The sequence below is a fragment of the Nicotiana tabacum genome, chromosome 21 (assembly GCF_000715075.1).
Source record: "Nicotiana tabacum cultivar K326 chromosome 21, ASM71507v2, whole genome shotgun sequence".
Taxonomy (NCBI): Eukaryota; Viridiplantae; Streptophyta; class Magnoliopsida; order Solanales; family Solanaceae; genus Nicotiana; species Nicotiana tabacum.
Window position 1 is genome coordinate 65275941 of NC_134100.1, and position 26476 is coordinate 65302416.

General features: G+C 38.0%; 1 protein-coding gene across 1 annotated transcript; it reads left to right on the top strand.

Annotated features, from left to right (window-relative positions):
* The first annotated feature begins 2675 nt into the window (after nucleotides 1–2675).
* LOC142175264 (uncharacterized) lies at nucleotides 2676–3002 on the top strand. Its single transcript, XM_075241849.1, has one exon. It carries the CDS (start codon nucleotides 2676–2678, stop codon nucleotides 3000–3002), a length of 327 nt encoding a protein of 108 aa, XP_075097950.1.
* Nucleotides 3003–26476: the final 23474 nt, after the last annotated feature.

Sequence of the window (26476 nt, forward strand, 5' to 3'; positions counted from 1 at the left end):
CAGTTGAGTTCTCGATATTATTACAAGTGATGGATATCTCATCCTCATATAATCTACTACTAGGAAGACCCTGGATACACATGGCAGGGGCGGTTCCTTCCGCTCTCTATCAGTGTATGAAATTCGAGTGGGATTGCCAGGAATTGTGATACATGGAGAATGGAGCCGATCAACTTACTTGGAGCATTGTGGTTCCTTTTATAGAAGGATTGGACGGGGTCTCCTTCCATGCAGTCGAGATCATGTAAGTGACAAAAATAGAAAAACATGCAGTCACTGTATAGGTCAAATATGGCAATGCAAGAAATGATGAAGTATGGATACCGACTAGGGACTGTGCTGGGTGCCCGATTAGTTGGGATAACTGAGCCAATCCAACCGAAGGGTAAGAAAGGTATCGTCAGCTTAGGATACCAACCTATAACTGGAAGAACCTATAATGGTAACCTTGGGAAAAAGGTTTTCATACCAGAGTATGTTCTGGGCCCAGGCTCACTACCAGAAGATGATATCATCGACGATACGGGAAGATTATTCATGGCCATGATTGATGAATGTTGCAGCAAAGATGATATCAAGACACCGACCATTCAGGATGTCGAACCAGGAGAGAGCTTGCAGAACTAAACCGCCAGTCCATCTCTGGTTCGTCGGGAGTCTTGGTATTGTGGAATTGTAGTAATTTTGAAAATTGCATGGTCAATTGAGGCATGAACCATGCTTGTACGTTTTTATTAAATTTCCTCTTTAAATGCCTACATTCTTTTTGATGACATAAAAGACCTTTTTTTTTTTGAAAATCATCGTGAATTTATATTTGTCATTATTTATATTCAATTCTTCTTTTCAGTAATCAAATTAATAAAAACCCATATTTCGTAATTATGACATGTAATGAAACCCTTGAGCAAAACGACCCAGATTATGAAGAGTAAGACGAGAATATGATGCCCGAGAACCTACCGCAAGAGATCGAATAGCTAAAATGCCAGAAAAAGCCCAACCTTGAAGAAGCGGAAGTAATCAACCTAGGAAGTGAAGAAGATATGAAAGAGACTCAAATCAGCATCCATATGAAGGCATAACAAAATGAAGAATTGGTAGAGCTCCTCCGACAATTCATCGATGTATTCACTTGGTTATATTGTCTCATGCCTGAATTAAGTACTGATATCATCTCGCACCAATTTCCCATCGATCCCGCTAGACCACCAGTCAAACAGAAACCCGAAAAATTCAAGTCAGATTTGAGTCTAAGGATCAAAGAAGAAGTCACCAAGTAGATAGAAGCAAATGTGGTAAGGGTCACCAATTACCCTACATGGTTGGCAAACATTTTACCATGCCTAAAAGGATGGGAAGATTATGATATGTGTGGACTAGTGGGATCTCAACAAAGCCAGTCCCAAGGACGAATTTCCTCTGCTAAATATCCATATCCTTATCGAAAACTTTGAGAAACATGAGTTACAATCATTCATGGATTGTTTCACAGGATATCACCAAATTTTCATGCATGAATAGGATGCCGAGAAGATAACATTCACCACACCATTTATTGCTACAGGGTTATGACGTCCTGTCTTAAAAATGTTGACACTAATTACATGAGGGACATGACAACCCTTTTTCACGACATGATCTACAAGGAGATCGAAGTATATGTAGATGATGTCATCATCAAGTCTAGGAAGAGTGTGGATCATTTGAGTGACTTAAGGAATTTCTTCGAGTGCTTGCAAAGGTATAATTTGAAGTTGAGTCGTACGAAGTGTGTATTTGGATTTCCCACAAGAAAAATATTAGGTTTCATCGTCAGTAGAAAGGGAATAGAGATGGACCCCGCAAAGATCAAGGCCATTCAAGACATACCTCCTCCCAAAATCAAGAAGGACGTGATGAGTTTTCTCAGGAGATTGAATTACATCAGCAGGTTCATAGCCCAATCAACAGTAATCTGTGAATCGAATTTCAAGTTATTGAAGAAAGATGCTATCACAAAGTGGACAGAGAAATGTCAGAAAACTTTCGACAGAATCAAGGGATATTTGTCGAGTCCACCAGTATTGGTTCCTCCTAAACCTGGAAGCCACTGCTACTATACTTGTCTGTCTTGGACAATGCATTCAGATGCGTGTTGAGACAACATGATGAGACCTGAAAGAAGGAGCAAGCTATTTACTACCTGAGCAAGAAGTTCACGCCATACGAAGCCAGATACACCTTGTTAGAACGGACATATTGATCTTTGACCTGGATCGCTCAGAAGTTAAGACATTACTTATTGGCATATACCATATATTTGATATCCTGACTCTACCCACTCAAGTAAATATTTCAGAAGCCGATGCCTATCAGAAAGTTAGCTAAATGGAAGATTCTTCTCAGTGAGTTTGACATAGTGTACGTGACGCAGAAAGCTATCAAAGGACAAGCATTGGCCGATCATCTTGTATAAAACCCGACGGATAAGGATTATGAACCACTTACCACATATTTCCCAGATGAAGAAGTGTTGTTTGTTGGGGAGGACATTTCAGAGTCATACCCAGGTTGGAAAATGTTTTTGATGGAGCTACAGATTTCAACTGAGTAGGAATTCAGACAGCCCTATTTTCGAGTCGGGACAACATTATTTGGCTTCATCCAAGATAAGGTTCCCTTGTGCAAATAATATGGCTGAATACAAGGCGTGCATCCTCGGGCTTAGGATGGCAGTAGAAATGAACATCAAGGAACTATTGGTCATAGGAGATTCCGATATGCTAATTCACCAATATCGAGTTCAAGCATGTCCCAGAATCCAGAATGCATTTGTCGATGCTCTTGCAACTTTGTCATCCATGATTCAACATTCGGACAAGAATTACATCGACCCTATCGAGATAGAAATTCGAGATCAGCATGCATACTGTTTCCACGACATCAAAAGTTTCTTTCAGGCAAGAGAATATCCAGAGAGTGCCACTAATAGTCAGAAGAGAGCATTGAAGAGATTATAAAATCACTTTTTTCCTTAACGGGGAAGTCCTATATAGGAGAACCTCGGATTTGGGTCTTTTAAGGTGTGTAGATGCTGCCGAGGCAACGAGATTATTGGAAGAAATACATGCAGGAACATGCGGGCCTCACATGAATGGTTTCACCCTAGCCAATAAGGTTCTGAGGGTCGGATATTTTTGGATGACCATGGAAAAGGATAGCATCCGCTACGTGCAAAAGTGCCACCAGTGTCAGATTCATGGGGATTTCATCCGGGTTCTGCTGAATGAGTTAAACGTGATGGGTTCTCATTGGCCGTTTGTCGCTTGGGGCATGGATATGATTGGACCTATAGAACCCGCTGCAACGAATGAGTATCATTTCATATTGGTATACATCGATTACTTCACTAAATGGGTTGAAGATTCTACATACAAGGTTGTCACGAAGAAAGTAGTGGCAGATTTAGTTCGTAACAACATCGTTTGTAGATTCGGGATTCTAGAGTCAATCATAACTGATAATGCAGCCAATCTCAACAGCGATATCATGAGGGAGATTTGCGAGAAGTTCAAAATCATCCATCTTAACTCCATAACATATAGACCATAGATGAATAGGGTAGTTGGAGCAGCCAACAAAGACATTAAGAGGATCTTGCGAAAGATAGTGGACAATCACAGGCAATGACATAAGAAATTATCATTTGCCCTACTCAGTTAGTGCACTACTATGATGACATCTTCTAAGGCAATGCCATACATGTTGGTGTATGGCACTGAAGCTGTAATAGCTGCAGAGGTCGAGATACCATCTTTGAGAATTATCTAGGGAGCCAAGTTAGATGATGCAGAATGGATACGTGTCCGGAAAGAACAACTCATGCTCATCAATGAAAAGAGATCGGATGTAGTATTTCATGGTCAAATATATCAAAATAGGATGGCCAATGCATTCAACAAGAAAGTAAAACCTCGGCAATTCACACCAGGGCAACTGATTTAGAATAAGATATTCCCCTATCAAGAAGAAGTTAAGGGGATGTTCGCGCCAAATTAAAAAGGTTCTTATGTGGTCCATCAAGTATTGTCGGTAGGAGCATTAATCCTAGCAAAAATGGATGGCAGAGTGCGTATGAAACCTAACAATTCAGACGTAATCAAGAGATTCTATATCAGAAGACAATAGAGTTAGGTTTTGTTGTAACAGAACTACACCGGAATCGACTTCCCACAGTGGGATACATAGGCAACTCACATAGGGTCCTGTCCCTCTCTTGTAATAGAAAACCCAAATGTCATTGTTTCGTGTATTCGGAACTACGCCACGACTTTATTTTTCATTGGCAGGAATACGTAGGCAATCCACATCAGATTCAATTATCTATTGTAATCGAACTATGTTTTGTCCTGATTCCATTTGGATACGTAGGAAGTCTGAGTCAGACTCAGCCATATCATTTCAAATTTTTACCATTTTTTAATCTATTGTAATTGAACTAAGTTTTGACCTGATTCCATTTGGATACGTAGGCTTTTTTAGCCAGGCTCGATTATTTTATTTCATTTCATCCTCTCATCACTTTGTTATCCTCGAACTACGTTTAGACCTGATTCCGCTCGAATACGTAAGAAACCTTAAAAGTTTAGTCATAACCCTAGTAAAGCCTTTGTAATACATTGCTTAGATTATGACGTAATCACGATGGCAGGAAGCTACATCATCATGGGCACATCCAGGAAAGCATCGTCAACAAGGTGGAGCCATCCAGAAACGATACTCGTATCATAAGGAACTTATAAACATGTCATAATCCGGAACAACGACGTTTACCATAAACATAAACATTTTTCAAAATGACTTTTAAAGGAATTCTACTTCTCCACTTACCGAACTTCAGGGCATAATTCACCAGATCCGGGGGAAGGCTAGGTCCACGATCAATATAAATCAATGCCCCTCCCCTACTAAGAATGTTTCTTTGAGTACAGGATTAAAAAGGATTGAAGGACGCCAGATTACCAAGATCAACATCAAATTTGCTATAATCTCTTTAGCCTCTATCTCACCTCTATAATTCAATTCATTTACTCATATATAGCTAAGGACTAACTTCAAATTCTTTGCAGGTATCCCGGAGCTAGACCTTCAACAAAATTGGAGCATTTTTGTACATATCAAAATGTCTGCTCTGCCCGTCGGAGCATCCTGTATATATCAAATCACTTGCTCTGCCAGTCGGAGTGCCCTGTAGATTCCAAGTAGATAGTTGCAAACCTAGTTGTTAACCTCTCCAATCGAAGGATAAACCGTTCAATTTTGCCACATATTCCTCCGATCGACGATCGCAAATTAGTTCTGCAGTCAAGAGTATCTCTTGGGCATGCTCATTTACTTCTTTGCTTTACCTTGAATGTTTTGGCATTTTTATTTATGCAGCTTACAGGCATTTTACATTCAAAGTCAAATACTCCCATCACGTGAAGATACTCCCATAGTGTGGAGATTTTAAATTCAAAATCTACTACTCCCATCGCGTGGATATTCAAAGTCAATTCAAATATTCCCATCGTCGGGAAATTCAAAATTGAATACTCCCATCGCGTGGAGATTCAAATGCTCTGGTAGCTGCGGAATGGTACACAACCCGTCTAACAATCAAGTCATACTCAAAAACCAATCCCCGACATCCCAAATAATATTGCAGAGCTCGGAGACATCAGATTCAAACATCTCATCGCCCCAAGATCCCAAATAATGGCTAGCCGGTAGCCAGCCATTATCATTCCTGCATAGTTACATTATATCCTAATGTGTTTGCATTGCGATTATGGGTATGTGTGTATCTTCCTTTTTGCAGGTTCAGACACTACAACGTGGAACTTATTCTAAGAATCAAATCAAGTTACACCACTATGAGGGACAACACACTCATAAGCGAGCCAAGGATACAAACTCCAACTCAATCCGATCGGTAGAACTCCAAAATTGCCAAGTCTTTCAAATCTCATAATTAAGCTACAATCCATGAAGTCATTTGGGTTACAAAATCCTCCCATCTTGTTGTATCATCATAATACGATACTGAAAAAATTCCTGCAAGCGCAATTCTTTCCTAATCATCATTCAAAAATCACATGAGGCCTGATCCTCGTTATGCCCGAGGTGTGTAGGCGAATCAAAGCCTGAATTTGGTCAAAATCTCATAACTCATGATCTTTCCCAATTCCATACCATCTATGCAATGCATGGCTAGAGTCGGAACAAAATTGGTCATTAAATTAATTTTTTTGCCCGCAAACTCTTTCATCGTCTCCGATTAAAGAGGGCAGTTTTTGATGACTAATTTTGACCCTCTCTTTTAAAAATTAAATTATTTACGCTTATTAAGCAGTAATAGTAAAATATTTTTAAATCAACAATACCTAGTTTCTTAAAATATAAATAATATAATACTTATTAAGAATTAACAATATTAAATTAGTGGCAATTTAGTATTAAACATTTACAAATTATATCAAACCTGTTATTTTAAAATAACTTTCATATCTTAACAAATAAGTTTTACAATTAACTTAATAAATTAGTCTTTAATTTACAACTATACTACCTTTATTACTTTAATTAGCCAAATTTAGTTTTCACAAATGAAGTATTATAATTAATTTTAATAACTAATTAATTACAGTAATTAATAATATATTTGATGATTATATTTTATTGTATTTAATTAGGATTAATTAAGTTTAAGTAAATTAATCTTTAAGACGGTTGACATCTCGAAACGCTACAACTGCAATTGACTAATTAGATACAATGTGGTCATATTTTAAATCAAGTATTAGCTGTTTTGGCCCAAATCATAAGCCCAACACATCCTTTGACCTGATCCAAACCCACCATCCATGCTGGCTATCCATGTTATCTCCCCTAAACCAATGGAATCATGACATATCATCTCTCCCCAACACTCATATAAGAAATATAAAAGATCCGGACCGTTGATCCAATCTATCAACGATCCATAATTAATCATTATTTTTCCCTTTTTTAAAAAACTCTGGCCAGATCCCATCTCAATCGTTGGATTTCTAAGATCCAACATTCATCATTTTTCCATAATAAATCTTTTTCCCCGAAAATTTAGAGCCGTTGATCTTAAGATCCAACGGCTCACATTCTATGTGTAACGACCCGGTCGGTTGTTTTGAGTATTGTAGCCCTGTTCCCCAGTTTTTTGTTTATTCTATGTTCATTTGCAGTTATGTGACTTGCTGGGGTGGTTGGTTTAGTTCTAGAGATATTTCAAAATGAATTGGCACACTTAGTCCCAAGGTTGGAAGCCTAAGTTAAAAGAATTGATCGGATGTTGACTTATGTGTAAACGACTCCGGAATAGAGTTTTTGCGATTCCGATAGCTCCGTATGATAATTTTGGACATAGGAGTGTGTCCGGATATCGATTTAGAGGCCCGTAGGTGATTTTGGCTTAAATTGGCGAAAGTTAGAAAAATTGAAGGTTGGAGAGTTGACTTTGTTGATACTGGGCTCGGATTTTGGTTTTAGAGGTTGGGATAGGTCCGTTGTTTTATTTATGACTTGTGTGTAAACTTTGTGGTCAATCGGAGTTGGTTTGATAAGTTTCTGCATCGATTGTAGAAATTGGAAATCCATTAGTTTGAATAGGCTGGAATTGGGGTGTGATTCCTATTTTTGATGTTGTTTGATATGATTTTAAGCCTTGACTAAGTTTGTATGATGTGTTTGGATTGGTTGGTATATTTGGATGGGTCCCGAGGGGCCTCGGGTGTGATTCAGATTGAAATCGGATTGAATTTCGGACTTGTGTAAGTGCTAGTATGATCAGATCTAGTGCAACCGCACCTAGGAGAAATGGGCTGTAAGTGCGGAGCCGCAGAAGCGGCCAAGGGGTTGCAGATGCGATTCTAGGTGAGTTGGAGTATTTGCGCAGGTGCGAGGAAGATTCTGCACCTGCGAGCTCGCAGATGCGGAAGGATGTTTGCAGAAGCGGAAGAGGGGCTGGAGTGGCAGGTCCGCTGAAACGTACTGGTTTGCGCAGAAGCGCACTCGCATGTGCGGGCTTGGGACCATAGATGCGGTTGGTTAGCCTTTAAGTGACTTCTGCAGATACAGATTTTAGACTGCAGAAGCGGTGATATGGACTGTAGAAGCGAAAATGCTGGGCAGTGTTATAAGAACGAGGGTTAGAGTATTTTCTTCATTTTTGGACTTTGGGAGCTCGGATTGAAGCGATATTTGGAGGGATTTTCACTAGATTTCAAGAGGTAAGCAGCTTTTGATCATTTGTATTCATTAATATTGAATAGCCACTAAATTTCCCACATAGATTAGGTGTTTTTGAGGTGAAATTTGGGGATTTTTGACTCATGTATTGGAGAGTAAGATTTGGGGATTTGAGTGTTGATTAGTGGTCAGAGTTAGATAATTTTGGTATGGTTGGACTCGTTATAGAATGGGTGTTTGGATTTTATGATTTTTTGGGTTCTGAGGTATGGACCCGCGGTTGACTTTTTGAATTTGGTTAAAGAACTTAGCTTTATCATATGGAATCGAATCATATCGCTTGTATTGATTATATTAAGTTGTTTGTGGCTAGATTTGAGTCGTTCGGAGGCTGATTTATAAGGAAAGGGTTTGTTGGAGTATTGAGTTGCGCACTTTGAGTTAAGTAACACTTCTAAACTTGGTACTGAGGGTATGAATCCCTTAAATACATGTTATGTGATTGGTGTTGAGGTGACGCACATGCTAAGTGACAGGCGTATGGGCATGCACCGTGGTAATTGTGACTCGATTGATTCCATGGTACTGTGTAGTTATCAAATTTTGTTGCTATTCATGTAATCCCTACGTGTTAGAGTAATTGAGTTATGATCCATATTAGAAATCATGTTTAGGATACATGCTTATTCTGTTGGGACCCACTGAGGTCATTTCTGCTGTTGAGTTATGTGCTTAAATTACAATTATGTACTCAGTCACATTCATCATTTGCATATCATATCTCAGTCTTTGTTATTATTTATTGTTACATCATGTTATCATTGTTTGGGCTGATTGGCATGAGATATGTGTGCCCGTGATACTGGAGAGATTTATGACTGAGTCGGATCCCGAGAACCGTGTTGTGAGTGATGTTGTGGATCGGGCTGCATGCCGCAACATGCCTTATTGGCTTTATATATATTACTATTATGGATCAGGATGCACTCTGCTGCACGCCGCAACAGGTATTATTGATTCATGATGGGATTGGGATGCACACCGTATCAAGTTTTATTAGCATTTGGGTAGGATCCGCCCCTTCGAAGTCTGACATTACCAGCAGTGAGCACAAGTACCGTACAATGCTGAGTGATTGAGTGTGATGAATGGGTGTGTGAGACAGTGAGATTGAGTACTCTGGGAGTAAGAGCACATGAGTTTATCACTGTGATGCTTTACATGTGACATGCATATTTGGCAGGTAGACATAGAGATTCAGCATTCCTCATGCTAGCTAAACTTGGCACATTTTATCAGTATTGAGCTTAAATTGTTGAACTTGAAAGCACATCTACATTTATGTCATGTGTACGAATTGATTATGAGATTTCTCTGAGTTATTACTGTCATTTCCCTATCTTAGCTGCAATGTTATTATTTGGATTTGGACTATACCGTTCTAAGCTTGTCACAGCTTTCAGCCCAAGGTTAGTCCTGTTACTTATTGTGTATATTAGATCGGTTATATTCATACTACACGTTGTACTTCGTGTGCAGATCCAGGTACATTTGGACCCAGTGGTTGCTAGACTTAGAGCAGTATCTGCTTGGAGACTATTGAGGTTGCTGCTATGAAGCCCGCAGACCTCGACTCTCCTTTTTTCCCCAGCTTATTTAGTATTGTTCTATCTTTCCAAACAATTGTATTAGAAGTTTAGACCGTGTTGACACTTAGTAGCTCATGTATCTGGTGACACCCGGATTTTGGAGGATTTTTTAGTTGAGTCGCAATTGTTCTTATCGGTTATTTATGAGATTTTTCACTGTTAAGCTTACTACATCATGCTTTTAATTTAAAATGCGTAGTTATTTTGTGATTGTCAGCTTGCCTAATAATGTGACAGGCGCCATCACGACATGTTGAGATTTGGGTCGTGACACTATCCTTCACTTTTAACCTTAGAGATGCAGAAACCCTAATCATTTTGCATCTTGACTGGCCGCCCTTCTTTCTCCATTCTCTCTCTTTTCTCTCGTCCATAAACCCCCATCAATCTCCAAGACCTTGCACAAATTTGTGCAAGGTCACACATATCAACCTCAAATCACTCCTTTTATCCGTGCAACACCGCGAATCCCGCCAGAACCTTCCCATTTTGTCGCTACAATTCAAAATTCCCAAATCAAAACCTTAGACCTAAATCGTGCAACCTAAAATCATTTGTTCTCTCTTCGGCCTTCAAATCCAGAGCATGCATGGATATTATCTTCAACTTCATTATCATTATTCGATGTCTAGAGGTCAAATGCAGTGACCTCTGGACATTAGGGTTGGACTAGCGGTCTGTTGGCTTCAACGATCTTCTTCCTTCATCCGCATGCTCAGGTAAGTCTCTGCTATTTTCCCCTATATTCGTTTTTGATTTCACCGTGTTGCTATCATCATCTATCATTCGTCATTGTCCACTATCTATTTTGAACCGATCGGAACCCCAAGTCTTGAAGACCACTATAAATACAACATTAAATGCTCTCACCTAACAGACACCAACATACATCAATACACACCTAATACTACTGATCCATACACTAAAATAATTAAAAGTTCAAGTCTACTAAGATTTATACTTGCACTCATATGCAATCTTGACCCTCCACAGTGTTATGTTGTACTCAAATGAGCAATCCTCATTAAAGGACTTGGTCTTGTTTCCTCATGTTAATCTACTTTGTTTAAGTGGCCCCAGACTTGATCATTTTTCCATGAGGTTACTTATCATGACAATCTGTGTACATGAAGACCATGAATTGAACTCTGTTTGTGTAACTTGTTAATGAATTCACTTATCTGTTTAAAAATGAACTTACTGTGGTATGTTTGTCTTGTCCTAGCCAACTAAGATTTATACTTGCATTCATATGCAATAAGATTTATACTTGCATTCATATGAAATCTTGACCCTCCACCGTGTTATGTTGTACTCAAATGAATAATCCTCATTAAAGACTTGCTCTTGTTTTCTCATGTTAATCTACTTTGTTTAAGTAACACAAGACTTGATCATGTTGCTATAAAATTACTTATCATGACAATCTGTGTACATGAAGATCATGAATTGAACTCTGTTTGTGCAACTTGTTAATGAATTCACTTACCTGTTCAAAATGAACTTACTGTGGTCTGTTTGTCTTGTCCTAGCCAACTAAAGAATAGACATCTTTGTCTATTACTCCATGTTTGTCTAATACCACTATGCATAGAAGAACCTAACAATGAGTTGGAGTGCTATTTGGTCCTGACGGTTTGAAAACCTATTGACCATCCATTGTTACTACTAGATATCATATGATTAGAAAAAAAAAGACTTTTCATGTTTACATTGATGTCTTTGTCACTTGCTATCATCTCTAGGAAGTTTGAACCAAGTTGTTAGTGTAGGTGTTTAGTGAAATAAGGTTTCAGCTATGTGTATCTCTATTCTGGATAGTGTAGGTGTTTAGTAAAATAAGGTTTCAGCTATGTGTATCTCTGTTCTGGACTGATTTGAGGATTATTGAAATATGTGTTGACATGTCCTAAGTATTATGAATCGTGTGTAATGAACTTGAATGTGTTAAACCTTCACTAGAGTTAATAAAGTTAATGTACATGTCCTTCCATGTCACCTACTAATGCTTGGATCACTTAACTAAGTCTCTCTGAACTTGAATTGATAGCACTTACCAACTGATAATATGCAATTAGCCTTCTGCTTAATAATGATCCTCCTAAGTATTCTAATATATGTTAAGATTAACCTTAAAGTCATTGATATTAATGGACTTCATCATTTCACTTGCTATGATTTATCTCTGTATTTAGTGTTCTGATAAGGGATTTTAAGGTCAATATTGTTGTTGGTTCTAAATTGTTCATGTCTTGGTATTTTGATGATAATGCAGCTTCTTCTATAGCTATTTGTATCAATGTATTGGACTTATGTGAATCTGAGTTTTTAAGAAGCTTATTATGAACCTTGTGCTTATTTCTAACAATGTATGAAATTCGTAAGTTGAAACTTTACTTATGTCTAAGCCTTTGAGGAAGATTAAGAGTAAATGGATAAGGGTATTTAGGTGCGAACTTGGATTGTGGATAAGGTACCCCTCCCTGACACAAGCACTGCTCGGGGTCCATGAGACCCTTGTGAACTCTGAACTGCTAGGGGTCCACAGGGGAATTTTATCCATGAATAAAGTTTCACTCTAAATCTTTGGTCAGTAACTCTTATTAATCCTCATAGGATTAATGCAAGTAAAATTGGTCCCATTGTACCCCTCAACCCTTTATAATTACTTGTTATAATCTGATTTTTCTTATTCCACCTTACATCGATGTATACTAATCATCCTTTATTCCTTTTGTATGCAGGATTTGAACTGGGCATGATGAGTTCGTTTGGAACTCAGGCTCAATTCTAGACTTTGGCTGCCTTTCCCGAATATTGGAGTCTGCCGCTGTTGATCTAAACCTGTTGGGCCTGGTTTGCTTACCAACCCAATCGTCCAAGAGTCCAACTCTCTTTTCCTTTACCTTAAATAATATTCGTTGTTGTTTGCCATTCTATATGTGTATCTATGAACGACTAACTTTTTTATTAGAATATTTTGATTCTTTGATTGTCTAGGAACACAGGCAAACTAACACTCGTATGTAAAATTTAAATTAGAAGTTTTGCTCACCTTATCTACTCTAACGTTTGATCACTATTAATTTTAAATTAATCTTTTCAACAAACGAAAGGTCTTATCTCTGTTATCACTAACAGTTTCAGTAACTTTTAAATTTGGCAGATTCAATAGCAAAAATGAACTCTCTTTGGAAAATCATTAGATAAATCACAAAAATAATGGGAGAGTTGCTTTCAAGAAATAAAAACCAAACACAGCCATGTTTGCAAAATGATGAACCTCAATAAGTTTTAAACACAAGGCTTTCCGCTGAAACTGATTTTCAAATGAAGTATACCCATTCCAACTTAAGGTATATTTTCAAAAATAGTCTTTTACTCTACAAAGTTACAAATAAATAACAACCTTCTCTTCAAAGTAAAAACACTCTTTTCAAAACAACAAGTTTTAAATACCATACTTTCTTTATAGGAAAAGGCATATCTGCTTTTCAACTTAAGGTATATACAAATTTCAAAGGGTGATTTTCTACTTTCCAAGATTGTAAACTCACAAACAGATAACATCTTTTCCCTTTCAAAGTATATATACAACCTTCTCAAAATAGTGTATTTTCAAATAAAGCTTAGAATATTTTCATAGAGTTTACTTATCAACTTTAAACACTAACTAAGCAGAATATAGACTTTTCTTTCCCCAAACCTAGTCTACATTTAAAGAGCCACCTCAGATGGATTTTAAGGGATGCCTAACACCTTCCCCTTAGCATAGCTAGAACATATACCTAAATATCACTGGTTAGTAGACCATTAAGATAATAATCTCACAGACTTATAGGTACCCTAATATACCTTAAAATATTAAGTGGCTACTCTTTTTTATCAACTTCAGAAGAACCATTATTTGGTTGTATTTTGACTAGTGCAAAATAGGGTGCAACAAGACCCTCCTCATGATGGATTGAATTGAATCTTCGGTCTTCAAGCGTTTGATCCTAAATGATGGCATCTCCCATCTGTCAAGTTGCATGAGCCCTCGAAGTTGCCTTGGTATTCTGTCGAACCTTGAGAAGAGATGTGTTGCTGATGTTCGTGGCTCAGTGCTGCTAAATTATCTAAAACTTTGTTTGCCTCTCTAAAACAATGTCTAATAACTACTACTCCCTTACCGTTCACAATTTTCTGGATCTCCTCTATAGACTGCAACATTCTCCGTGGCGTATTAGCTTCACCATTTAAGCACGCAGTAAGAAACTTTGAGTCAGCTTCTGTTATAATTTTGCAGTAGCCTTTTTCCACGCATTGTTGGAGCCCAATTAACATTGCACGACTTTTTGCCCAGTTACTCGTGCATGGACCCAGAAACACAGAGTAGGCCATTATCAATATCCCATTGCAGTCTCTTATAACTCTACTTGCCCCACAGTTTCCTTCTATACAGTTCTCATGGCTATTTACTTTACAAAACAGAGGTGGTGGCTTGATCCATTTGACAATTGGCTCATCAATTATTTGTTGCACTTGTTCCCAACCGTTGGTCAATTTTAGTTGCCCAAACTTTTGGTTTAGAATGTCATTCAAGGTAAGTGATATTAGTGACTCTGATTTTTGAACTGATGGGGCTTCATTCCCATATCTCGCCACACACCTGGACCTCCAAAGTTCTCAAGTGATTATTCCAGGTAAGATCTTAGTAGTGACTAAAACAATAATATTCCAAGTTCTTTGATTCCCCCATTGTACTAAAAGTTGCTTATACTGTAATCCATTAATTGTGATCCTAAAAGGCCCAGCATATTTTGACAAGATTACATGAGAAAAATTGCCTGAGCGATCGTCTGTAGCTTTGCATAGGGAGGGGAGCAGCAATAGCACCTAGCTTGCAGATTGTGACCAAACCATGAAATTCTCTCATCTGTTGGGAGCCTATCATGGAATGCTCTTCATGTTAAGAAGCACATTTTAAACGGTAACAATTTGTGCTATATTTTCATATCAAAGGCAGAGTGATCCTTTTTGTGTCGTAGAAAGTCTCAGGCTGAGGCCACAAAGAAGCAACTATTGTCACTTGTAGTCGACACTGCCCTATCTAAAGTGCCAGGAGTCAAGGTAACAACCTGATTTTCTACCATATTTTTCACTCAGACTGGGATTTGAATGTGTAGATTATCATATCGCCAATCTCTGCCTATTAAGATATCTTTAATTATCACATTGTTCGGATTCCTCCCTTCTAGCAAGTGGCTATAGAGAGGACCTAGCCTGGTCCAGTTGTCAAACCAAAATTATATGTTGCCCTCTCCAGGAAACCAAACAATATTCTATTCTATCTCAAATTTAATATCATGAGAGTTTTCCGAGCTCCATTGCTTGGTTACATAATGAGATCTTCAGCAATATTTTGCAAGCATGAACTCCTTCCACAGTGATGAATTAGTCCTTAAGTTCCACCATGATTTTGCAGTGAACGCCCTACAAATATCCCGTAGACTCCTAAATTGAGATCCCCCATCCCAGTATGGGTAGCAAAGAGTTATCCAACAAACCCATTGATGCCTATCATTGCCATCCAATCCTCTTCAAAAGAACTTTGCAAAAGTTTTCTCTATTTGTCACAAAACTCCTTTTGGAGGGTGCATAGCAGACAATAAACGTGTAGGTACAGCTTGCAAGACATGTCTGATTAAGATTGCTTTGCCCCTGCTGAGTGAAACTTTAACTACCAGTCTTTTGTTCTATTTGTCACCTTGTTAATGAGTTCAGAATAATACGATATCCTTTTTTACCATAAATAATTGGCATCCCAAATACTGGATAGGAAAGTCCTACTGTATCCCAAAAATTCTTGCTACTCTTGTATTGTTCCTTGTCTCCACTCCAGGTGCTAGAAGGAAATAACTTTTGCCTTTGTTTAATTTTTGTCCTGATCAGTTTCAGAGTTCTTCTACGTCCACTAAGGAATAAAATTATGTTATCCGTAAATGCCAAATGATTCACCTGAGGCCCCTCCCTAGGCATATAGAAATGAGTGAAGCCTCTTCTAGACTGTAGGTTGTTAAGCATAATTGACAATAACTCAGCACTCAACGCAAATAGAGATGGAGAGATAGGATCACCCCGTATCAAGCCATTTTCAAATTTAAGAAAGCTAAATCTCTGCCCATTAATTATTATGGAATACCAATTGTTTCAGATATATTTATATCAGATTAATCCACTTCTCTGAGAACCCCAATTTCTTTATAATCCACCACTGCATTATAGACATCCTCCACAATAACATTCTAGAATACTTGATAGAATAGAGAATTTATTCCATCCGGACCAGGTGCACTATCGGGATTTATAGATAAAACACTATCCTTTATTTTTTCTATAGTAGGTATAGCAGTTAGCATTGCATTGTCTTGTTCTATCACCCTAAGATTTATATAGTCCAGTAGGGTTAATTAGGTGCTCAGTTGCCTAATTATGATTGAAAATATTTTGAAAATAGTTGATGCCTGCAACTCTAATATTTTCCTCACCTTCTCACCATATCCCAGTTTTATCTTGGGTTCTCTGGATGCTTAGCCTGCTTCTTCTGCCTCTAATAACACTTTTGATGTTTTAACTTCACATAAGAGGGGGTGATTTGTGTGGTGTCCAATTTTTCGCGTGCACTGATTATAGAAGGACCTGGTTCATCTAAGTGTTCCTTAACCTACTGTTGCTGAAATAGTAAATGAGAAAAGTAAAGAACACAAGTATTTTACGTGAAAAATACCTGGCTCAAAAGGTGAAAATAATATGATGTACTACTCAATAGGAGTTTTCCCAATACTTCACTAAATCAATGAACCAAAACAGCATTTATAAAACTCTTTGTAAACCTAAGGATTAACTCTAATCCCGTTATGGCAACCAGCCTCTAACTGTTGTGACAACTTCAAGTTAACTCTAACTTGAATACTCAGAGTACCTAATACAATTGCTTCTAGATAAAGCTGAAAGGTACAAATTAAAATCGATCTACTACAATTGAACTAGAATAAAAGACAGACACTTGAAATTGGTTCTTCTATCTGGTTCATGTAGCTTTAGATTCGCACACTTGAATCACACAGGAATTGTTTGCAAAATGCCTTGCTATTTTCCTCTCAACTCACGTTTAACTTCTTCTTTTGTGCGTACCTGTAAAATGAGAACATCCTACAATATATAGAGTTAGTAGATGAAGAAATAACAAAGTTCTAATGCTATTCTTCCTTGGTAGAAGAGTTCTAGTTGATCTCAACTTCTAACTCCTCCCTTATCTTGGATAGTGTTCTCTTTGAGTAAGGAGTCCTTCTCCTTATCAATTATGCAACCTTTTTGATCAGGAGATATCCGATATAACAAGTTAAGCTTATCTCCTTCACGTGCATTCCTCATACTTGAATCTGTCCGGGTTTGTGTACATAGGGAATGGACCTGGTTCATGGCTGAGCTTCCTTTGTCAATCTTCAAAACAAAACTTCACTTGGGCCAACAAATTCACCATTTTTGATGATGACAAACTCTATGCTTTTCATAAGCTTAGGCCTTGTTTCGACTCAACTCAACATCAACACAATGTTAGAATATTTTACCTTTTTATCACTTATCATCAAGGACCATGTTCATTAGGTTATAAACATCACTTTTTAATTCAAAGTATAAGCACAACCTTTTTCCCCCTTTTGGCATCATCAAAAAGTTGCATAAATATGTAATATAACCAGATTTTAAAAATTACTCATGGACACTAGGGCTACTTCAAATGCAATCATGGATTAATCATAATAAATCAATCTAAGGATATTAGCCATTTAAGAAATATAAAAAAATAATTAGACCAAAAGACAGTGAATTTCAGTGATTGCTAAGATCCTACCACAAAGCATAAGAAGAAATAAAAACATTGGAACATGAGCAAAAGAAGTAAAAAAAAAATCCCGAACTGGATCACTGGTTGATCTACACTAGACTAGGAGGCTTAAGGTTGGGAAGGACCAGATGCTTGGTTTTTGGCTTGAGGTAATTTCAGCATATCCTGAAGAATGCCATCATTCTTCTCCTTTTCTTTTGCCAGTTCAGTTCTGAGAGCATCTATCTCAGTCTCCACCTCTGCCAACCTCTTCTTCAGCCTATCAATCTCAGCATCCTTAGCCCCACTTTCTTGTACCAAGGTTTGCACCTTGCTATTCACTGGTACCTTCTTGGATGAACCAGGTTCTATAGGAGTGGTGTGGACTTCATAGTCACAAGTAATCAGAGTATTTTCCCCAAATTGATCCTTGTTTGTACCAACCTCTCACTTCTTCATAAGTATCTTGAAATGTGCAAGCACAACTGTGAGAATGAAGCCATATGGTATGGCATGAGTCTTGGTGCCATTTAGAACCCTATCAAGAAGCTGGATTATAAACCCAGGCTAATTAATCTACCTCCCACTGTCCAAACACTCAATGAGGACCAAGTCCAAGAATGTTGCAATGTGCTTCCTTTCCTGCCTTGGCAGAACACACTTGTTGACAAATTCGAACAACACTTTGTGGGGTGGCTTCATCTCACTTTTATAGACAGCCTTGGGATCAATTTCCTCCTCATTGTCACTGAATTTTCTGGTAATGGGAAGGGCAGTAGGAAGATTTTCTAGTCTTGGCCATTTGAGCTTCTTATAGTCATTGTACCCCTCGGCAGGTACACCCAGAATCTCTCCTAGATCCTTCACATCACATGTGACATTCACTCCTTTTACCATACTGGTAACCCTTCCATCTTTTACCTCATCATTTTCCATAAACTCCACAATTTCATTCCTGGCCAGCCTGCCATCCAACTGAAGGACCATGTCCCTCCATCCTTGCAACTGCAACTTCTCCAAAAGCAACACCATTCCTTCCTCCTCCAAGTCCCTGAGGAGTCTTCCTTTCAAAATTGTTCTCTTGCCAAACTTGGCCATCTTGTCTTTCTCAGTGTTAGAATCATCTTCTTCCTCTCCACTCCATTCTTCTTCCTCCGCAATTTTTACTTTTCTTGATTTCACAGCAGACCTGGTCCTTTTTTCCAAAGTGGATGGTTTAGTAGGCTTTGACTCTGAAACAGACTTCTTAGTGGAAGTCTTGGCTTTCTTGGCTTTAGGAGTCACAACCTCCACTTCTTTTGTCTCATCTTCATCTCGAAGGACCAGGTCCATCTCATTAATGTCAACAGCCTCAACATGCTCACCCATCTTCTTCTTTCCCTTAGCAACTACTTTTGTTCTACTTTCTTCTAAGGCTTTCTCCAGTTCTGCCTCATTCTGCTTTAGCTGGCTTCTTGTGGTTCTTCCTCTTGTGGGAGGAATTTCAATAGTGACAGAAGGAGCAACCTTACTTTTTTTTTGCCCTAGCAGTGCCAGGGGTTTTAGACTTTGAACTTACTTTCTTCTTTGGATTATAACTCTCAGTCACTCTTTTCAGTAGGTTTACGAGGGTTTCCTGTTCAGATGAAACAGGTTCATCTACATTTTTTCCAAGTTGAACCAGCCCTTCAGCAGCTTCGCCAGACCCACTTCCCCCTGTTTTCTTCACACTCTCCTCTATTCCAGCAGATTCCTCTCCCCAAACAACCATTGCACATGTATCTTTGGTTAGACTAACAGGAGTGGGTGAAGAATCAAGCACTCTTTTACCCTTTCCCCTCACAGCACTCTGAATACCCTTGCTCTATTTTGCTTTTCCTTTTTTCATTTTTACGACCAACCGCTCCAGATTCAGTAATTTCAACGCCTGCCATAGACCCTACCAGTACAAACCTATTCTCTAAATTTGTAGCAACTTCAGAAATTGTTTCAGGAGTAACTTTAGGGCTAGAAGATACCTGTTCAGTTTCAGAAGAAATAATTTCTTCCCCCTCAGTAGCAGATTTGAATGATTCATCAGATTTCTGAGATTCTTCTTCCCTACTTGCTTTCAATTTATCATTTATTTTTTGAATCTGCTCTCCACCAGTGCAAGCTTACGAGCCATCATTTTTACTCTTTTCTTAGAGGTTGGGGTGGTGGAAGGGGTGATAGTGGGTGTGGAAGTTATTTCTTGTGGTGGTGATGAAGGATTCTCAGGAGTGTTTGCCATTTCTGTGCTTGGGTATGGAAGAAAAGAGAGTTGGATTATGTTTGGAAGATGAGGGAAGATGGAGAGTATTTTGACGTCTTGAAAAAGATGAAGTGAAGAAGACACTAAGCCTGATCAATTTAAAGAGAAGTGGTTAATGGGGTAATGGTAGCTTTTTAGAAGTCTAATCAAACTGAATTTTAGTTTTGAAAGGACGTTGGAGTCTATCCCTAGAATCTAGGCAATTCAATTCGGTTAGGTCTCTTTTGAAAGGAACTGGTTCACTTGTAACAAATAAGTCCAAAAATAAATTTGGGATTAAATGGGACTCTGCTTTTAATCATGATCCAAATATAATTATTTTAAATTATGCAGAGTGTAGAAAACATACCGAGTGATCTTGATGAACCAGGTTCTTCACTGAGAATTCTCTTGTGTAAGTCTAAATTTTCCAAAATAGAGAAAATATCATTAGAGATTAATGAGTCATTTTAGCAAGAGTATACTATTGGAAGTATGAGACTGAGCAAAATTTAATCTAATTATATACAAAATTTACAGATTTTCTAACCAATTTGATCATCAGATAAACCAGGTTCATCTATATCCAACTTTGTAGTTGTTGCAATAGGAGTGTCAATTTCTTTGGAATCTTCAATTTTAAACCTTTTAAGCAACTCTTTTACATACTTTTGCTGATGGATCATAGTTCCATTTGAATTTTATTTAGTTTGTTAGCCTAAAAAGAAATTAAGCTCACCCAGCATGCCTATTTCAAATTCACTCCCCATTAGTTTAGCAAATTCTTTACTTAACTTATCAGTAGTTGCTCCAAAGATTATATCATCAACATATAGTTGAACTACCAAGAGTTCTTTACCTTTTTCTTTCAAGAACAAAGTATTGTTAATTTTACCTCTTTTGTAGTCATGCTCAAGCAAACATTTTGATAGTCTTTCATACCATGCTCTTGGAGACTGCTTGAGCCCATATAGTGCCTTGTCAATCTTGTACACATGATCAGGACATTCCTTGCTTTCAAAGTCCGGAGGTTTCTTGACAAACACTTCTTCTTTTAGATAGCCATTGAGAAAGGCACTCTTGACATCCATCTGGTGAAGAGCGAATTCCATGTAAGCAGCAAAAGCTATGAGGAGTCTTATTGCTTCCAACCGTGCAACTGGAGCAAAGGTTTCATCATAGTCCCTCCTCTTGGCTATATCCTTGAACCACCAATCTTGCCTTGTTCCTTATAACTATTCCATCTTCATCAAGTTTGTTTCCGAAGACCCATTTTGTGCCAATTACTGATCTGTCTTTGGGTCTTGGTACCAAATTCCAAACTTGACTACTTTCAAATTGGTTGAGTTCATCTTGCATTGCATTTACCTAGTCTGCATCCTACAAAGCCTCAACAACATTTTTAGGTTCAATAAGAGATAAGAAAGCATCAAAAGCACAAAGATTCTTTAATGAAGATCTGGTTTTGATTCCAGAGGTTGGATCAGTAATTATGTTCTCAATTGGATGAGAACTCTAATACTTGTAAGATTTCACAACCAGCTGATTTCCCTTTGATGTTCCTTCAATGTTGTGTTGCTGAGGAACAGGTTCATGGACAGGTTCCTTTGAGATTTGAGGATAATTTCCTCTTTGTTCTAATCCCCCCTGTCATGTTGCCCTGGGTGGAAGAAGCTATTCCATATCATATTCCTTCGTCTAGTGTAGCTTCAGTCTGGGCTATGGTTTCATTTGAGTTTCTTACCAGCCCAATTGCTTCATCATCATGTTCCCGTCTCTCAGAAAGAATTTTAGTTTCATCAAAAACCACATGAACACTTTCTTCTACACATATAGTTCTTTTGTTATAGACCTTATAAGCTTTACTATGTGAAGAATATCCCAAGAATACTCCTCATCACTTCTAGGATCAAACTTACCTTGGGAGTCTTTACCATTATTTTGCACAAAACACTTGCATCCGAATGCCCTAAGATGGGATATGTTTGGTTTTCTTCCTTTAAGTAACTCATAGGGAGTCTTCTATACAAGAGGTATAGTCATGCACCTATTTATGATATAACATGCAGTGTTTACAGCTTTTGCCCAGAAGCTATGGGGCAGTTTACTAGAAAGAAGCATAGAACTAGCCATATCTTCAAGTGTACTATTCTTTCTTTCAACTACTCCATTTTGTTGTGGAGTTCTAGGAGAAGAGAAATTATGATCTATGCCATTCTCATTACAAAGTTCAGAAAATTTAGCATTCTCAAATTCAGTGCCATGATCAGACCTAATTGATGCAAGTTGATTACCTAGTTGTTTCTGAGTTTTTCTAATAAAGGAGTAAACATGACAAATGCTTCATCTTTAGATATTAAAAACAGTGTCCAAGTAAACCTAGAATAATCATCAACAAGCACCATCATATATCTTTTACCACATCTGCTTAATATTCTCATTGGACCACAGAGATCCACGTGGACCAGTTCCATCGTCCTGGTGGTGCTTGCCACTTTCTTGCATTTAAAAGAGGATCTTAGCTACTTCCACCCTTGCACAAGCCTCACAAATTTTATCTTCTTTGAACTTGATGTTAGGCAACCCTATCACTAGGTCCTTGGAGACTAATTTATTGAGTTGACTCAGACTGGCATGTCCAAGTCTCTTGTGTCAAAGGAGAGGATCATTATCCAACACACTGAAGTAAGTGAGTTCATATTCTGAAAGTGTGGACAGATCTACAATATATATATTGTTCACTCTTTTTCCCTACAAAACGATCTTGTCAGTGGTAAGATTAATCACAAAACATTTGGTAGAGGTGAATGCTACCAAGTTACCTCTATCACACAGTTGTGATACACTGATTAGACTGTATTTTAGGCTATCTATCAAGTAGGCTATCCAAAGGAGACATTACCTCCTTTGAGGTCCTGAAGTGAAAGGAGCTGGTTCTTGCTTCCTGTCATATGCTTTGAGCATCCACTATTCATGTACCATATTTGGCTGCTCCCCTTCACTTGGACCTGCAAAAGGAAATCAGGGGTTAGTCTTAGGAACCCAAACTAGTTTGGGTCCCTTTCTATAAGCAAAAGGATGAATCAAATTCTTTTTAGCCCAACTTGGAAGCTTATTCTTCCCTTGAACAAATTCCTTGTTCTTTTGACTTGCCTTTTTTTTTTTTGCAGTGCATTCATTTTTATAGTAACCTGTTTTACCTCAATGAGTACAAATCTTGTTCTTAGGAAGTGTAAGGTACTTGCTTTTGGGATCACATTTAGGTGACATATTCCCAAAGCCAAGTCCTCTTCTATTGCTACTATGATGTTCCTGTAGCCATGAAAGTGCATCGGAGGACCTGTTCCATTTACAAGTTCTGTCTAGTTTATGCTTGACCTTTCCCAGATCCTTCTTCAAAATTCTTACCTGCTCATCCTTCTTATACAACTCATTTTTTAGTTTACCTACATTGTTTTCTAGAGTGAGTTGTGTTCAGTTTTAGATTTTCATAACTAAGTTCTAGGACATTTGATTCAAGTGCATGAACCTGGTTCTTTAAAGCAGTATTTTCACTTACAGTCTCACTAACCCTAAGTTTCAGGTTCTTACACTTTGCTTTCAAAATCACACATTCCTTAGACAGCTGCTCCTTTTCATTGTTTACATCCTCAGATTCATCAATTAAATCTAGAAGTACTTTCTTTAGACAAAAATTTAATATTGTCTTTGAGATGAATTACACTTACCTCAGTTTTCTCATCAGATTCTCTAATGACCATAAGTGTTTGTTCATCTCCATCTTCATCATCTGAGCTTTCATATAAACTTTCTCCCCAAGCAGCGACCAAAGTCTTGGTTGATCCTTTGATCTTCTTGGGTTGAACCTGTTCATTCTTCCTGTTTCTTCGTTCGGCTCTTTCCTTCTTCCATTCAATTTCCCATTGAGGGAAGTTCTTAATGTGGTGATCATTCTTCCCACACTTGTAGCATCCGTCATTGGCTTGCTTTTCAGGAACCTTTGGTTTGCTGTAGCTCCCATTTCATGAAGGACCCTTTCCTTTCCTTAGGTACTTCTTGAAGTCCTTTGTGATCATATCCATTTCATCATCTTCTAGATCAGAACCCTCTGTGATTCTGAGTGCCAGGATCCTTTCCTTTTTGGGTGCATCCATCTTCATGGTTTGCCTCCAATGTTCATAAGCAGTGAGATTTCCAATTAGCTCATCCAACTTAAGAGTGACAATGTTCTTTGATTCTTGAATGACAGTGATTTTGCTCTCCCAAGTAACTGGCATAACCCTTGTCAAAATCTTTTCAACTCTGTCTTCTTCAGTCCTTCCAAGAAACTTAAGTTCATTTGTCAATTTAGTGAACCTTGTATACATCTCTTGGATGGTTTTCCCTTCCTTCATGGTGAAATTCTCATATTGAGAATATAGTAGAGTTCCTCTGGACCTTTTCACTTGAGGTGTTCCTTCATGGGCCACTTGTAGAGTGTCCCAAATTTCCTTAGCAGTGGTATAACTTTGAATTCTACTGTACTCATCTGGACCAAGTCCACAAACAAGCCATTTCTTGGCTTTAGCATTCTTGTCCCATTTCCTCAAGTCATCAGCAGTGCAGTCAACTCTTGTCTTTGGCACATCTACTCCTTCAGCATTTTTCTTCAGTGTAACCAATGGTCCATTAGTAACAATGTCCCACATCTCATAGTCTTCTCCTATGATGTGATCTCTCATCACGTTCTTCCACCAGGAGTAGTACTGGCCGTTGAAGAGTGGTGGCCTGGTAGTGGATTGCCCTTCCTAGTTTCCAGGTGGTGCACTCATCTTGATCTTTTCCTAAGGTGTTAGCCTCTTCAAGGATAACCTGCTCTGATACCAATTAATGTTATAACTTCACACAAGAGGGGGTGATTTGTGTGGTGTCTAATTTTTTGCGTGCACTGATTAAAGAAGGGCCTGGTTCTTCTAAGTGTTCCTTAACCTACTGTTGCTGAAATTGTAGATGCGGAAAGTAAAGAACACAAGTATTTTACGTGGAAAATACCTGGCTCAAAATATAAAAAATCCTGACCTATTACTCAGTAGAATTTTTCCCAACACTTCACTAAATCAATGAGCCAAAACAACATTTACAAAACTCTTTGTAAACCTAAGGATTAACTCTAATCCCGTTGTGGCAACCAGCCTCTAACTGTTGCGACAACTTCAAGTTAACTCTAACTTGAATACTCAGAGTATCTAATACAATTGCTTCTAGATAAAGCTGAAAGGTACAAATTGAAAACTATCTACTACAATTGAACTAGAATAAAGACAGACACTTGAAATTAGTTCTTCTATCTGGTTCATGTAGCTTTAGATTCACACACTTGAATCACACATGAATTGTTTGCAAAATGCCTTGCTATTTTGCTCTCAACTCACGTTTAACTTCTTCTTTTGTGTGTACCTCTAAAATGAGAACATCTTACAATATATAGAGTTAGTAGATGAAGAAATAACTAGAGTTCTAATGCTACTCTTCCTTGGTGGAAGAGTTCTAGTTGATCTCAACTTCTAACTCCTCTCTTATCTTGGATAGTGTTCTTTTTGAGTAAGGAGTCCTTCTCCTTATCAATTATGCAACCTTTTCGATAAGGAGATATCCGATATAACAAGTTAAGCTTATCTCCTTCACGTGCATTCCTCATGCTCGAATCTGCCTGTGTCTGTGTACACAGGAGATGTACCTGGTTCATGGCTAAGCTTCCTTTGTCAATCTTCAAAACAAAACTTCACTTGGGCTAACAACTGTGAAAGTATGTAGCCAACATTTAGCCAGTTAGCTTTCACCTTTTGTCTCAACAAAGAGTGGGTATTGCATGTATTGTGCCTTAGTTTTAATCGGCGCGGCCCTTTTTTCTTCAGTATTGTCTGTAACTAAGGCATCTTCTAATTATGCGCGCAATTTGTGCCTCTAACTTCTTTGGTTCTTCATAAATATCGCCAAATGCTTATCTAGACCATCCACTTAGCCTCTTGCATACCTTCTTCAAATTTTGATGTAGTATCCACATACTGGTTCTTGCCAAACTTCTTGCACTACCGAAATGAATTCATCACGCTCAAGGCTCAACCCAAAAATCAAGGAATTTGAAGTACCTTCGCCCTGAGCTAGTTGACGATTTCATTTTGATCAAAAGGGGTCATGATCAGAACTTATCCTAGCTAAATGCTCCCTGTTGTGTTGTCTCATTATATGTGTCTAGCCATTCGGAGTACAAAAGAAGTCTATCTACTCTTTTCCATATTGTTCTAGGATAGCCTTTGTTATCGCACCAAGTGTGTTTAGATCCTAAAAAACCAGCATCTTCTAAGCCACAAACAATCGTCTACTTCTCTTACTTTGATTGTTTTTATAACAATTCTTTTTATTTATTTATTAATAATGTAAACAATTTCAATATGACTGTTCTACCTCTACTAGTATTAA

Bases quoted from the DNA above. Each gene is read 5' to 3' on its own strand.
- LOC142175264 (XM_075241849.1), top strand. From the start codon at position 2,676: ATGGCTGAATACAAGGCGTGCATCCTCGGGCTTAGGATGGCAGTAGAA.